At 35.5% G+C, this 16,786-nt stretch overlaps 1 protein-coding gene across 1 annotated transcript; it reads right to left on the bottom strand.

Moving 5' to 3' along the window:
* Nucleotides 1-208: 208 nt before the first annotated feature.
* Nucleotides 209-16,582, bottom strand: LOC135135218 (nuclear pore complex protein Nup153-like). The gene is made up of 5 exons (XM_064064237.1): nucleotides 16,405-16,582; nucleotides 15,635-16,169; nucleotides 4,581-8,698; nucleotides 4,084-4,163; nucleotides 209-1,313 (listed from the first exon to the last, which is right to left on the bottom strand). Exons 1-5 carry the CDS (start codon nucleotides 16,471-16,473, stop codon nucleotides 1,259-1,261), a joined length of 4,857 nt encoding a protein of 1,618 aa, XP_063920307.1. The 5' UTR covers nucleotides 16,474-16,582; the 3' UTR covers nucleotides 209-1,258.
* Between the last annotated feature and the right edge of the window lie 204 nt (nucleotides 16,583-16,786).

Raw genomic sequence — 16,786 nt, 5'->3', positions numbered from 1 at the left:
GACTTACATTCGATATAAAAACATCATGACTGCTACAAGGGAAAATAATTTAAACGAAACTAGGCCAAGTTTCTGACAGATATAACTAATAAAATTATATATTAAAAAAATAAAGGCACAAATATGCTGAAAATTCCATCTGTTCATAAAAATAATACAACATTTTGTTCAAAAGAATTAGGAATCAACGGTTGAAATAAAAATGAAATTTTCAGCAAAAGATTTATTTTCTGTAGAGTTACAATATTTACATGAAGCAGTCTAACTCCTTTTTAATACTCTGGATAAAAAGAGCATGAAGCTCATTACAAAACAACACAAATATTTCATAAACAACTGTAAAGACGTTTGAATTTCCTTCTATATATGTACAAAATATATGTGTTGTTAAAAAATCACAATCACTATAAACAAATATTTACACTGATTATTTTTTCTTCTCTTAATTGAGGAACGAAGGAGTGAGCCTACTTTGATAAGATAACACAGACAAAACCCAAATTAACAACAAAAATATGCTATTGCATTGCAATAATTATTCCATGTCAGCAATAAATATAAATCGCCTGCCGTACCTACTTTATATAATAAATTGGTTTACAAAATAAAAGTTTTCCACGATACTGAACTTTTGCAATAAAAGTATAACAACGTTTTGTCTGTGTTGTAGTATAAATATGTATATGCATATTGTTTATAGTTATGTATGGGGCCTGACCCATAAGAATATCACAGAAAAATAGCCACTTAATGGCCGTCATATAAATATTATATGATAAGAATCATTCAAAAATTTCACAAGTGTTTATCATCACACGTTATTGATGAAATTCATCAACATCATTAGAAAATTCTACATTCTATGGATCAGACCTTTGAAATGCCTACGCTATGGTATACAATGTAGGGAGTAACATGCCGTGTACAACAATGTAGTTTTGTACACCGACGCATCTGTGAACATCGCTCGTACCTTCAGACATTCAGATATGGTAAATAAATTTTTAAGAATTTCAACATTATATTACAGGTTCGAAAGATGAATGCCTGGACTTGAATCTTCACAGGTGGCCCGTAATATTATTAATGCCTAGCTAACATTTATAGGTCTGAAAACAAATATAACTGTTTTTAATATCAAGATGATTGATCCACACTTAGTCTTTACATAACTTACAACAAACTTAACACGTACTTTCACAACTCCACTTGCTTCGCTAACTCCACAGTCACTCCTCTATATACAAACTGTAGCGAACTATCGATGCGTCGTTCGTCTGATCGCTTTCTTTATTTTGCGAGGGGGCTGAGTCCTGCAACGAGAAAGTATTATTACATTAACCGAAGTTTTCGTTATACTGGGTGTCTGGAAAATAGCAAATTAACTCTCCGCTCTGGTGAGTCTGGGAAAAATAGTAGCAAAATTTCCTTCTCACATTTTGGTGGAATTTTAATGTTTTTAAAATTGAGCTTTTAGTGTTTTATTTTTTATGATTTTGAACAAGTCTTGAGTACCGCAGTGTTTTTTTTTTTAATTCGTGAGACTCTTGGGTACCCATGGTGTATTATTTTGGGAGCCCATGGAATTTTTTTGTAAATTATTTAAAACAATTTTGGGGGACTTTGCTGTATTATTTTTGAAAAATTTAAAACAATCTTGAGGTCCTAGGTAATTCACTGCTGTCCCTGACAAGCGAAATTATTAACAACAAAATTATTTACTGTCTCCAAAAAAGTGAGCCTTAGAAACAATTATAATTACTACAATTGGGGAGACTAGCAACCTGAACGTGCTCGATGCGCTCGGTTTATTTTTTGAAAGTATAGATATACATTTATTCATACAACAGAAAAGAAACAACTTCACTGAGACCATTTCTCGCACAATTCTATGAAAACACAGCTGAAGAAAAGAAGGTAAAAATGTGAACGCAGCGAGCACGTTCAGGTGTCATTTAAAAAAATATTAATCGTTGCCCCTGAGAAGCTAATTTACCAATATTGTTGTGAATATTTTAAAAATGTGAGTTTCAAGATTGTCTGTGATCCCTACGATGTCTCTAGGATTGAAACATCCTGAACGTGCTCGCTGCGCTCACATTTTTTTAAAAGTAATAAGTCTGAGATTTATTATTACGATAAAACCTAGACAGTTTCGCTGAGAGTCTTTTCTGCACTCTTCAATTAAAATAACGCTGAAAAAACAAGATTCTTAAACTATACGAGCGCAGCGAGCATCTTCAGGTGCAATTAAAAATATATTTATTGCTGTCCCTTAGAAGCTAAATTATTAAGAACAATTTATAGATTGTGTTTGTGATCACTAATGTCAGTGGAATTGAAACATTGAAAGTGCTCGCTACGCTCGCCCTTTAGAAGTTGATATTTTTTAGAATAATTTGCCTTCATAGAGAGAACTCGATTATTATTATAGTTAAAATTGACGTAGAGATGATGGCCGTTCATTCGTAAATAATTTTATGACACTAAATTAATAAAAAAAAGAAGATTCAGGAAGCGAGTGCAGCGAGCGCATTTAAGTCTTATACAAAATTATTCGCTCGTCTCCCTGGGAAGCTAAATTATACAAATCAGCAAAAATCGAGTAAGCAGTTAAAAATGTTTGACGTATTAAAAATTATCAGTTTTCAAAATCCTACTTTTAAAATGTTCGCAGTTGATTTTAGGTCCCCTGGTGTTTTATTTTCGGATAAATTTAAAGGAATCTGGTGTTTTATTGCTGGATGAACTTGAAAAAATCTTTTGAGCTTTTAGTGTTATATTTTTTACGAATTTGAAAAAGTCTCGAGTGCCGCAGTTTTTTTTTTAGATTCGGGAGACTCTTGGGTACCCATGGTGTATTATTTTAGAAGCCCATGGAGACTTTTTTTGCAAATTATGTAAAACAATTTTTGTGGGACTTTGGTATTCTATTTTTGGAAAATTCTGACCTGACTCGTTTTTGAGTTAATTTTGGGACCCGTTTTTTTTGAAAAATTTAAAACAATCTTGAAGTTCTTGGTTTTCCTGCTTGGAAAGAATTTGATAGTGCTTTGGAGCCTCTAATGACTTTTCTTATAATTTAATTAAATTTCTTAGAGGATACGTCATTTGCCAAAATCAGTCTTAACAGGCACTAGCCCCGCCCACCCGCTCTCTCTTTTCTTAGAAGCTACCTCATTTGCCAAAATCAGTTTTATCTTAGCAAGTACTAGCCCCGCCCACCCGCCCTCTATTTGCTTAGAGGGATCTTATTAGCCAAAATCATTCTTATCTTAGCAGGTACTAACCCCACCTACCCACCCTCTCTTTTCTTAGAGGGTATGTCACTTGCCGAAATCAGTTTTATCTTGGCAGGAACTAGCCCCACCCACCCACCCTTTCTTCTTTTAGAGAGTATCTCATTTGCCGAAATCATTCTTATCTTGGCAGCTACTAGCCCCGCCCACCCACCCTCTTTTCTTAGAAGATATATCTTTTGCCAAAATCAGTTTTATCTTAGCAAGTATTGATGAATAACTAATGATCAAAATTTGAAAACATTACAAGCTTACTTATATGCACAAGACAGGAATTTTGAACATATTTTCTAGTGTTCAGTTGGTTATGCTTTAACGGATTTTTCTTTTGCTGGTTTATTTATTAATGAAAAATAAGCTTGTTTTATTAATAATAATGCACAACGATTAATACTACTGATTGTTATGGTTATTGTTCTAAAAAAATAAAAGGTGATCTCGGTCACCATCGTTACTAAGAAATCAGAAAGTATTCACCCATTAGGTGCGTGCAGTGTTGCCAATTTTACATTAATAAAATTACGTTTTTTTTTTTTCGAAATCTACATCATGAAGAATTTTTTATTATTTTTTGGGACTCCCGAAACCCCCGTACATAACGTACTGAAGAGTTAATCCGCCATTTTCCAGACATCCGGTATATTCTTTCTCTAGAGACCATAATTTTGGAGTCATTCTATTTTATAGCTAACATGCAATTTTTTTGTAATTCAGCGGTTCCCAAGATGAGTTGTCTCTTTTTGTAGTTTTAGTAGACAGTAAAAATTACAAAAACAATACTTACTGATTCGTATTTCCATCTGTGAAACTGAAAGAAGGAGGTGCGCCAGTAAAATTGAAAGAACTCCCTGGCATATTTAACGGCTAAAAAAATAAATCAGTTAGTATAATGCTATTACAGGGAAATTCAATTTTTTTATCACAACTTTGTTCGTCCAATATTATAATCAGAAAAGACTTGAGTCAGTCGACAGTATTTTTTAAGCAAAAATTGGTATAACACGAGTAATTCTGTGTTCTGTGACAGACATTTGAATCGTGACATGCGATAAACTTGTTTTGCTTAAATTTAATACAAATTTTTATAAAAATGTCAGCAATCTTGTCAATCCTGGAAATTATAGAAATCATTATGATGCCAATTTCTAGACTATAGATCACAATTAATTAATACTCAACACATGCATGTATTTGTTACGTTTCCAAGAAGCGATAATTGAAAAAGTGACTTCCCTTTACACTACTGACTACACTAACAAAATTCCAACTACTTTCACTCACCGCAGCAGACGGTACAAAATTAAATCCAGGTTGACTCTGCGTTGGAAAACTAGGCTGCGTTGGCTGACTGGTTTGATTAGCTCCAAAACTGAAGACTGCCTTTTGATTGTTGTTATTCGCATTCGTTCCAAAATTAAAACTTCCATTCTTCGCTCCAGCTCCAGCAGGACCAAACATATTAGTACTAGGCGGATTGAACGGTTGACTCTCGACCTTCGGTGCACCACCAAAACTAAACCCAGTATTCGTCACAGCAAAATTGAACCCTCCAGTCGGTGCAGTCTGAGCACCAGGTCCAAAATTGAAAACAGGTCCTGCGGCATTCGGCTTCTCCGTTTGACCGAACGTAAAACCGGAACTCTTCGGTGTCGAATCGGTACTGCCGAAGCCGAACGGCTTGTTTTCGGTCGTTCCGAAGGTCTGGGGGCCTCCGAACGCGGATATTTTCGGAGCCGTTCCGAAACCATTGACATTCGTATCGGCGGAATCCGAATTCAATCGTTTCTGGGCCTCTTCCGCTCCGAATTTAAATATCCCTCCTGTTGCGGGCTGGGGTGCGGGGAACGCCGAACTTGTACTTTCGACGGGTTTCGTCGAGAATGAGAAGGGAGTTGTAGTGGGAGGGGCAAATAGATTTTTATTCTCTGGAGGTTTAGCCCCGAACATGATTTCTTTAGGTTTGTTGGCGTCGCTGCCGAATCGTGGTTCTGGGGGCTTCGTGGCTTCGTTCACGTTGCCGAACAGGGAACCTTGAGGTTTATTCGCATCAGGGGGTGCACCAAATACAGAGTCTTTTGGCTTGTTGGTGTCGGGGACGTTGCCGAACGGTGAATTAGTGGGTTTGTTAATAGTACCGAAGGGTGAGTCGGCAGGTTTGTTCGGTTTGCCAAATAGTGATTCTATAGACTTGTTGGGTGTAGGGAAAGGTGAATCGACGTGTTTGTTGCTTGTGCCAAAGAGTGATTCTGCAGGTTTACTACTCGGGGCGAATGGTGAATCCGCTGGTTTACTAGTTGCGGTGAAGGGTGACTCTGCAGGTCTATTAGGAGCAGCAAAAGGCGAGTCTGTGGTTTTCGTGGCACCACCGAATGGTGAATCTGTAGGTTTAGTACTAACAGTACCGAAGGGTGACGCTGTGGATTTTGTGACGTTACCAAACTGCAACACAGTGGACTTATTGGTTGTGCCAAAAGTCGAGTCCGATTTCGTAGTGGTACCAAAGGGTGACTCATTGGTTTTATTGGGAGTACTGAACGGTGAATCTGTGGTCTTATTAGTAGTACCGAATAGCGAATCGGTGGTTTTATTGGTGGCACCGAATGGCGAATCTGTGGTTTTACTGGTGATGCCGAACGGTGAATCGATGCTTTTATTAGGAACACCAAAAGGTGAGTCGCTGGGTTTACTAGTAGTACCAAATGGGGAATCAGCAGTTTTGGCGGTACCGCTAAACGGTGATTCTGTGGGTTTACTAAGTTTCGCAAATGGTGATTCTTTACTTTTATCGGTACCGAAAATTGCCTCTTTCGGTTTATTTAAATCGCCAAAAATATTCGCTTTAGCAGTATCACCGCCAAATACGGCCTCTTTGGGTTTGTTTATGTCACCATTAACAGCTGCAGGCTTAAATTGGAACGTTGGAGGTGGCATAGAGGTCGGAACAAAACTAGTCGAAAAGGTCCCAACTGACGACGTCTCCGTCTTTCCACTACTACTAACTACAGTTTCGCTACTTGTATTCTTATTTAAACTATTGTCAAGGCCAAATTTAAACCCAACTGGAGCAGAGGCTGCCTTCTCAGGCAATTTCTCACTGGGCTTAAGTAACGGGTTAGTCGAAACACTATTTGTAGTTTCGCTTGTTGAGGTAACAGTTTGAGTTGGCGCAACTTTTTCCTGAGTATTGATTCCAAAAGTAAAAGTAGTTGGCGTCGCCGCAATGGACTTACTGGCGTCGGTAAAAACGAACGTAGGTGCTGTACTAACTACGGTACTATCCTTAGTGTCACTTGTACTAGACGGTACTCCAAACTTAAACTGCGTCGTAGCGGATTTATCAATACCAAAATTAAAACTATTTACAGGTTTCTTTTCTTCGTTCTTACATATTTCGGCCAGTTTTTCGCTAGTACCACCTGGTTTCGTCACCCCACAGCAAACACAAACGTTAACTGTGGGTTTATTCTTCACCATGCAGGAAGGACACTCCCACTCGCCACTCTTCATTTTAAATACATCTCCAAAACCTGTTTTCATCGAAGAGCCGCTATCTTTCGGCGATTCGCATGCCGCACACTTTGTCAGATCGTTCTTATTCTTAATCATACAAGTTTTGCATTCCCATTCTTGTTTAATTCCAAAGGTGAAGGTAGTACCAGAACTGTTTGTAAACGTCACCGGCTTTTGCGTTGACGCGGTTTTAGCCCCTGGTCTCGCCGTTTCACACGCTGCACACTTATCCAACTCATTCTTATTTCTAATCATACAAGTACCGCATTCCCATGTGTCACTCGAAGGCTTAAATTTATCCCCGAAACTAGCAGCAGCCGGTCCCTTCGCCACTTTCGCCGTGCCGCAGGCTGCACACTGCTCTAATTCGTTCTTGTTTCTAATCAAACAACTTGTACATTCCCACGTTGAAGCGGGCGGTTTAAACTTATCTCCAAAACCAGAAGTGACTGTCGGCTTTTGGCTACCAGGTTTAGCAGCCGCGCACGCCACACACTTTGTCTCCGAATTATTATTACGCACCAAACACGAAGTACATTCCCATTTGTCACTAGAGAGTTTAAATTGATCACCGAATCCTTTACTTTCCGTTTTGTCTAACTGTGTTTGAGGTTTAGGTTCGTCACACGCCACACATTTTGTTTTGTCCGACGCATTTCTAACTAAGCACGTTGGGCATTCCCACTTACGTTCAACCGTGCGGACCCCAGATGACGCTTCTTTTTTCTTCCCCAAAACATCCATCACACTACCGGTCAACAACTGACCCGCAGGCTTAACTCCCGTGAAGTTTACGTTTTCGCCATTGTTCTTCACTTTTAAGCCACTCTTTAAACTACCATCGCCGGATTTAAATACCATGCCCACATCAGAAGCCTCTTTCTTGCAAAGCGGTTCGCTAAACTTAAAACAATTAATCGCTGCGACGGATTTCAAGTCTTTTGAAATAACCAACGGCTCAGAGAAGGTGTAGTCGTTCGTTTTCACCTTGTCTGTGTCTTTAGTTTCAGTCTCTTTCTTCTCCACAACAATGGTACGTTTAGCTATAGTACTGACCGGAGATTTTGTCACATTCGAACTTTTACTCGCCCCGATAACTTGGTTGGTTTCGTGTGAATTGCCAGACGGCATCAAAACGAAGTCGAATTTCGGTAACGTCGTTATCGGTAAGGAAACTTTCGGTAGTTTCACTTCGCTAACCGACTCCATCGACTGCACCTTCGGTCTAGCCGAAGCCACACTACTCTTCATCTTATTGCTGTGTTTCTGTTTATTATCTTCGTCCGTTCGCAACTTATAGTCTTCTTTGTTTAGACTCGACTTCGACTTTGTAGCGATCTGCCTCACCGTCTCTGTGCTATTCTGCAGTCTTTCTTTCTGTTTCATCTGCAACAAATCGGGAATCGACGGTACTTGAAGCTCCTTATGCAATGCTCTTTTCTTATCTCGCGTCAAATACGGAGCAGCTCCTACGTAAGGCGACAGAAGACCCGGTCTTCGTGGACTGACGGGTATTTTTTTAGCGTCACTTATTGGCGTACTGTACTGTTCCAAAGTGTTCAATATTCTGCGTGCCGTTTTACTCAGTGTCGTGTTTTCGTTTGTTAATTTTTCATTCACTGGCTTAATCTGTACTGATGTTCTGGGTACTACGTTCAGCTCTTCGCTGCTTTTCCCCAACCTGCGACCGTATGCTGAAGCTCCACCGTACATAGTGCGTCCGCTGTAAAACGGCGAATTCATTATTCGTTTGGTTGCCAGGGTTCTGTCCACGAAGTTCGGCGAGCCGAAAGTCGATGCATTGAATGTGGGGCGTCTGCTGCTCAACGAAGTATTCATTTGAGAGCTCCTATCTGGGAACAAGGTGCGTCCGCTGCTAGAGTCGGTCGCTGAAAAAATTCAAAATCATTAGCAAAAAATAAAGCGGAAGAGGAAATACTTGAATACGAAGTTACTTAAGTCAAACACATTAATATAATAAACTACACAAATAAAAATTAAATTATATAATAAATAATTTTTGTTGAATACACACATGTTGTTGTAACAAACACACATGTTGTATATTGGCGAGTGCAGATGTTGATTCCTATGTGGGGTATCATAAAATAATGTTAGCAAATCTCTTCACGAAACTTTATGAAGATTTAAACTAGGTTGCTATAACATCCATAGAGAAACTTTAATGTCATTAAAGTTTTCATATAAGTAGATGACAGTCGAAAAGTCAAGCCTAAATTGTAAAGAACACAAATCCAATTCACATAATCAGGTTTACACAGCATTTTCAAACACAATATTTTTCAAACCAGTGTCCCTATAACATATTGCAATAAACGCATCTGTACAGATCTTATTGACATAAGGAAGAAATGGCAAAGAAGTATGCATGACCTAAAAAATATTCAAAATTAATTACATTACTTACACTGGAAAACAGTAGATTTACGTACGTTAAGCTTAATTTAATTAATTTTATAGCATGTTACAAACTTACTAATATTTTCTTGAAGCGGTAGTCAAACCAACAATCTTTGTGTCATCAACGTAGAAAAATACATGTTTGATAAAAAGGTAAAAACTTTCATTACATCATTAATAAATATATTGAACAAAGTAGGCCCAAGATTTAATCCTTGAGTTATACGTATAACCGCTTGTTTTAAATACACAATCCTCATTTGTCTGCAAAGAAATTAAACTGTTTTCCGTGTCCGTAAGGGAAATAAAAAACTGTAATTCAAAAGGCCCTTCCACATTATAGGTGTCGTTTTTTTTAAATAGTTCAACAGTAGGTATTTTGTTAAGTAACCATATGTCTGTGATATGCTTTGCCAATAAAACTGTGAAATAAGCATACAGTACAACTATTTATATTTCTATGACAATTATTTTGCAAATTATTCAAGCCAAAAGCAAACTTGAAGCATAAGTTGAACATCAAAAGGGCAACTTTTTCCAGTTATCCGTTTTAGTAGTATAATAAATATAAAATTAAGAATACATACTTATTTTCATTTCCAACATTAACCTTCAGAATGATTCCTGAAAAAAATCGTCCCATTGACTTTCCAAAGTGTTTATCGAAAGCCCCTAATAAACTACTCGGGGTTATGATAGCATAGCGATGACTTACAACGCTTGCTTGCTTTTGGGTTGCTTGTCGAAAGGATCAAAGGTTTTGCAAATCGGACGTCTTTGTAATAATAACCTTTGTTCCTCTCAGGCAAGCAATGAGCGAGAAGGTCAAACCTGTACATTATCATTACTATAATTTTAAGCGGTTTTTGAGGGCTTAAAATAAACACTTTTGGAGCTGCTAATTCCTGATCTCTAATATACTACGATTTTCTAGCAAAAAAAGATCTGTATTTTCTAAACATTATGGCAACTACATACCTCTAGGAGATTAATAACTTAAAATAAAGTTTATCTAATTGAGCTTACTTCATCTGCTTGTGTCGCCATTGCGATCCAGCCGTAAGAGTGATGTGATTTTTTTTACACATTTAAATAGCCGTTCTGCACATCTCCACACGATTATAACATTTAACACTGTTAGATTTATTGCACAGTATGTCAGATATGCGAAGTATTTCATTTATAACCAAAGTCTAGATCTTTCACACACGAAGATATACTGAGGAAAATTCCGAACACCTGTATTTTATTGAATGACCAACATTATTCATTAATATAGGCACTCTAAAATATGTACGACTGTGAAAAATAAATGAAACAACGTCTAAATTTTATACAGCTATCAACGATCACATTTAAATGATAATAATCGGTTCAGAACTCGTAGTAGATGCTTTTTTAGATTTGAAAAAACTTTTAACTTAAAAACTTTATTTACAAAACATCACTCCATTCGACGAAATAAAAACGCACAGATTTGCCCGAAAACATAAAAAGATCGTCAAACATAGCGGATTTGTTGTCTAACTAAACGCCACAAATATCAATAGCAAAATAATCTACAATTAGGCAATGAATTAAATAGTAATAGCTTAAAATTTTGATATGGTTGAAGTATCGACGTGATTTTGTCAATTTTTTATTCTTTTTTAGCAATGTGTACCATATTTTAATGCTGGTTAAGTTAACCGTTCTGAATTTCACATCAGTGTGTTCATTTATTGAAGATCCACCAACACTGCACTTATCTACAATGGATTCGGCAGGACTACGCAAAGCAATTTGGTTAATTTAAAGAAGTTTAGTGTAATTTCATTTGCCACAAAGAATTTTATGTTATTAACAAAAATCAATAAGTAGGAGATCTTTAATAAAAAATAACTATAATCGTATGTACTAGTGGATGGTATCGACCACGTGATGCCTCTCGAATCTAGTCCAGGTGTAACGATCCTATATAATTTATGAAATACCTAAATGAAGGATAACTATTTATATTGGAAATACTTTGTTTCAAATCTAAACAGAGTTATAACATGTATCATTATAGTGAAGGCATTTTTTCTTATAATAATAACTATTCCAATCACCCAATTACAGGAATAATATTTAAATTGATCTAAACAACAGCAAATAATATCCATGAAATACAAAAGTAACATTCAACCATGCTAGAAGTGTTATATCTATAAATTAACGTTAAAATTTACCATTAATGAATAAGAGTTGGAGATAAGAGAAATGTTGTCGAAATTAAGATTACGCAGATGAGAAATTTTGTTAAATAAATTACTCATGGGAGAAACCGGCGATCTCACTGACACATTAGTTCGATTAGCTTGATAACGAGAATTATATGTAGATACATATTTTTATTACATTTGTTTATAAGATCAAGGCAGTGTATTTTGTTATGAACTTCTTCTTTGAACTACTTCTAAACTGTGACAATGTACATCATAAATTGGATCCTATAATAAAAGCACCATATTCCTACAATTTCTAGAGAATTTATAGCCGAAAATTAGTCCAAACCCTTAACTCTAAACACCAACGAGCAACGTGTTCAAGACATAGTTGCAACAATACAGTCGGCTTAATGAATCGATAATTGAATAAAGCTTAAAATGATCGGAAAACATCAGCTTATTGCAAGACAAAACTTCAGCAAGATCGTTAATAGAAAATAGAAACAGTAGTGGTCAAGGTTTGAGCCCTGGGATACACCAGTATGTAGTAGACTTGAAATTGCTTTACATAACTTTAAATTCTCGATTAAGTAAGTGAAATTGAAAACTTCAAATATGGTTCTGAAACCAAACTTTAAATGATTAATCTGATCGAAAGCCGTACTAAAATCTGTGTATATACAGTCTACTTGTCCTTTGGCACCGCGTTTTTCCGAAATAAATTGCAAAAATGGGGTTAAGTTTGATATTGTCGAACGGTTGATAGGGAGAGATTACGTGCTTAACTGAATTATAGATATTTTGATATACACAGTATTTACGCGAAAGATTTAGCAAACATGCAGACGAAAGATATGGGTCTATAATTCGAAACTTCATTAATTTTACCTTTTTTTTTAAACAGGGCAATTATAGTTTTCTTCCAAATATCAAGAATTACTGAACGTTGTAAAATTAAAAAGAAAATTATGTGAGAGTGACGAACTGTTAAAATTATCACCGTTTTTTGCTTCCAATTTTCTTAGGCTGAGACAACGTACCTCGGGGTGTCAAAATGTTCACCATTTTTTGGAGATCTTCAGAAAATTTTCCTGCCGAATCTGTAGCAATTGATTCCGCTGTTTGGGCTTCTCGATTTTTAATACTACATCGCTTAAATTAAATTCACTATTTTCCACGAAATATTTTTTCTTAAATTCCACCCATTCATCCTGGATGACTTATACCTTATACATTATTTTCGAGGTTGGCAATGCGATCATTCAACTGTCTACAGTGATCATCCATTGACTGTTCTAATTGTTTTTTAGTATCTCTAACTGCTTTGCCATAATACTTTCAATGATTTCAGCTGTAATGGGGTGGTCGGATTGGTCGTTATTAACTGTAGTTTGAGTACAGTTTTCACAAACCATGTCTAATTTTTCCTAATAACTGCAGTTATCTCACTTTCGCATAAAGGCAAACACACTTTATATGGCAATATTTTTTGAAAAAGTTGGTTGCATTTAGTTGAGGGTGTTGTCGGAGTGATTGCCGAATCACACAAAAAGTAACGTCTGTCGAACGTCATATATTTGAATTTGAACAAACAGGGATAAGAAGGCAGCGGAAGGTGTGTATCAAACCTTAGGATAGAAAGAGAGAGAAGAGAGATAAAAACATCATATCAAAATAAAGAGACTTACCAAATAATAAAAACTAAAATAACAGTAATCGCACGTCTGATTAAAGTATGAAAGATTATATAAATCGTAAGAACTAATTCAAAGTTACAGCAAATTGAAGAAACACATGTGAATAGTTCTATGGTCTCGAACGATGTTCTAGATAAGATAAAATATAAAATATATGATTTACTTTGACAAATGTAAATTTTTAAATTGGTTAAGTCACACTAATACTGTACTTAGAATAATCACATATGTCTAATTAAACCTGAAATTATAGACCAACACTGTTAACAATGAAAATTTCCATTTCTCCAAGTGTTAGCAGCGGTAAAATGTAATACTGACGTCAATAATGCATAACACAAAATTATCAATAGGTGCACTTGGACTCTTTGATATTAACAATAAATTATACAAGTTTTCTGACTCCAGTATTTTGTTTTAGTACAAGAAATAGCAGAAAATCCAAGAAAATCAAATTGTAGAAAGCAGAAAAATTCTGACCATTTATATGAAAAATGGTGACCTTGTCATATTTTTCCATCAACGAAATAGTGGATAATGTACAGTTGCCCATTAGAAAAAGACAAGTGGCTCATTTAAGCTGAATCAGACTGTATATTTAAAGAAGATAACCAAGGGGAAAAATGTATTCTCAATTTCTCAATACATGCCTACTTCAAGCGTTTATGTTTATCCTTTGAAAGAATTCTACAATTAGTACGTTCAAATAATAAGCATCAGCGGTGGCATTTGTGTATGATTGTTTCTGCTCAACGCAAAGCAGAGGAATAATTAAATAACCACACTCTTTTCTTCCCCTAAAAAACCAGAAACATTCATGAATTTGAAAAATATTTATTCGGCAAAATTGTAGATGACGTCAGCATTTGGGGGGTGGGGGCATAAACCGACAAAAATTAATTAACGATTTACCATGTTTCCGAAAGCATTCGATTTTGCAGTTTCAAAGTAACTAAATTTATTTAAAATTAACTTACGCATTTGATCTAATTTAATTTTAATTCATTGATTTTGTTTATAATGATGCGCATGTATGCAACACACTAGTCCAAACTACCATTACTACCACCACCTGTAGTCGACGCACAATAAAAAAAAAACTGGGAAAAAATTATGTTGGTAACGGAATGTCAGTAATTTCTCCTTCTTAGATTGTCAGCCTGCTAATTGTCATCAAAGTTGACATGAATTTTAAAATTTCAAAGACAAGAATTATTTCGTCAAAAACAGTTTGGCTCAATAATAATTCTCATTGCTGAATATCACCATAAGTTAGGATTCAGCAGGTACACAATATATACACTAAAATAATTTAGTAAAATTTACGTTTACAATTCAAAATCCATAGTTACATTTATGGACATTTATTTACGAAGGTCAACTGGCAAGTGGTTTTTTCAATGTGCGTCGACTATACATAAAAAAACATCGAAAATGAGACGATTTTTTTTAAACAGTACGAAATTATTTAATGTTTAAATGAAAAAATTATTATACAAATGATCATAAATTACACATGTTTCAGTCATGTAGCAACATTTTTCAATTCAAATTTGCTCAGAAAATGTAACTTTTGTACTAATGCTTTAAGAAAACATTTCCATTAAAAATTAGAAAACAGGGTAGTTCTATTTTAAAATACAAAAGTTTTCTTCATTTCTAATATTTTTGAGCATTTGCTCAAATAGAAATAAAACTAGAAAATTTTATGATTTTTTTTATAACATGAATCTGCAGAGCGTAAAAAAATGGTTTTCACATTTAAGTGCAAAAATTCTATGCAGAAGTAAATGTTACTTCCTATAATTTACAAAAAATGTATGGATTATGTACACTATTTTCCATAGCTGTTATTCCTTGTTGTACCAGAATGTTTTTTGGCTGTAATATTAAAATATCAAAACGCTAGTATCAAAGTGTAGTTAAAAAACAAAATATATACAAATTTTGTTAAAATTTGTTCTTAAAATTATTTTTATTTCGTGATCTTCTATCATACGTTATTTGTCTTAAAAATATTTACCTACATCAGATACATTTCAGACGAAATGCACCACTATTGCCTCCATTTATAAAACCAATAAACAAATGTCGGTATTTTAGGTTCAAATTTATCGAGAGGTAATGGATGTAACTTAGTTTAGTCTAGAATAAAAACATTGTTTCTATGATTGTAAAAATTGTGAAAATGTTGCACAAAATTCCATTTCACAAAATTTTTGTTGCTGAAATTGTGTTTGAATGTGTTTTAAGGTTAGAAAATCATTAATATATCTTGCAGTAGGTCACAACATAAACTACTAAATATAATCTAAAAAATCACAGCCAATGAACCCCAAAACAGGAGGTACAGATATTTGGATGTGTTCACTTTTAAAATCCTTATAAATGTATTCAATAGCTGCCAAAAATACTTAAAAACAAACACAAATTCTCATACACCACACCCAAACAAAAGTACACCTTGTTTAGCCCTCATTCTTATACTTTTTCAATTTTTATAAAACAAGGTACTTACAAGAGGTAAACAAAGATCGAGCTTTTGGCACGACGCTTTCTGTATTCTTGTTTGACGTTTCTTCACTCTTCTGTTTGGTGACCAATTTAGGTGCAGAGGAGTAGCCACTAGTTGATTCTCCACTGTCTGAGTCATGATCACCATTAATTACCTCTAAATTATGCTCAAAGGAATTTGTTGAAATTGTATTTGTGCTTGACGTGTTATGTCTCTCGAACAATTTTCGAGACTTAATTCCAGAAGGACCCGGCACAGGTTCAGGAAACTTTCCATACACTTTTGTCGAAACATTGTTAACATTATTGGAAGTATGCACGGCCACTGGAGACTCAAAAACATGTGCACTGTAACTGTTACGTTCCGCTTCCGGGGGCAGCTTCACACGTTTACTTGGAGGTTGAAAACTGAAGGAGGCATCATAGTCTTCGTCTTCATCTCGCCTTCGTATAACTGATCTTGATGCGGCGTCTTTTCCGAACCATTTGGACAGCGGCGTACTATTGAAAATACCGGACATGAACTTTCCCACGAATGACTGCAACGACAAAAAATTTAAAATAGGACTTTGTTGGGCATCTTACAAATCAAGGTTAAACAAATAGGTGAGCGAATATAAGGTTAAATACATGTGATGTTTGCACTGCCAAGTTGACTGAATATGATGGGAGGGCTTTTAGTTAACGCAAAAGCATCATTTCGAATAAAACTTTTCTAGCTATATTTAGAGGCGAGAACGCGCGAATATGTGCAAAGAACGCATTTTAACAAACCTTTTCCGATCCCGCGTCTTTCGAGTTGTCTGGACTGTTATCTACACCTTCATTATTGTTATTTGCCATAATTACAATTGTTCTTAGTCTATTTTACACAAATAATGTAAACTTGTAAAATCACACATTTCTATGACAACTTTCACCACACGAGGATTCAATATGGCGTACACATACTGTGAACTTAGGCACAACTGCGGATCCCCCCTACTCAGAGGAATGAAGTTGGCGTTAGATTCCAAAAATACCCGCCTCACGAACGTCAGAAAAATATGTCGAACGTTGCTAACAAACAAACGGTTGAAAATTCTTAAATAAATGGAGTTTTGATTATTTTCGATTATTTTTGACAAAAGCTAATTAAAGTCTTTCGTAACTCTGT

Source organism: Zophobas morio, unplaced genomic scaffold (assembly GCF_036711695.1).
Source record: "Zophobas morio isolate AGI-343-1 ecotype UQ-CSIRO unplaced genomic scaffold, CSIRO_AGI_Zmor_V1 ptg000024l, whole genome shotgun sequence".
Taxonomy (NCBI): Eukaryota; Metazoa; Arthropoda; class Insecta; order Coleoptera; family Tenebrionidae; genus Zophobas; species Zophobas morio.
The sequence above is the reverse complement of the archived record's forward strand: the minus strand, read 5'-3'. Positions and strand labels throughout refer to the sequence as shown.

Bases quoted from the DNA above. Each gene is read 5' to 3' on its own strand.
- LOC135135218 (XM_064064237.1), bottom strand. From the start codon at position 16,473: ATGGCAAATAACAATAATGAAGGTGTAGATAACAGTCCAGACAACTCG. The intron at 8,699-15,634 runs GTAAGTACCTTG...GAATTTTTTCAG, and splicing joins TCGATCTTTGTTTACCTCTT to CGACCGACTCTAGCAGCGGA. The intron at 4,164-4,580 runs GTGAGTGAAAGT...TTATTTTTTTAG, and splicing joins ATTTTGTACCGTCTGCTGCG to CCGTTAAATATGCCAGGGAG.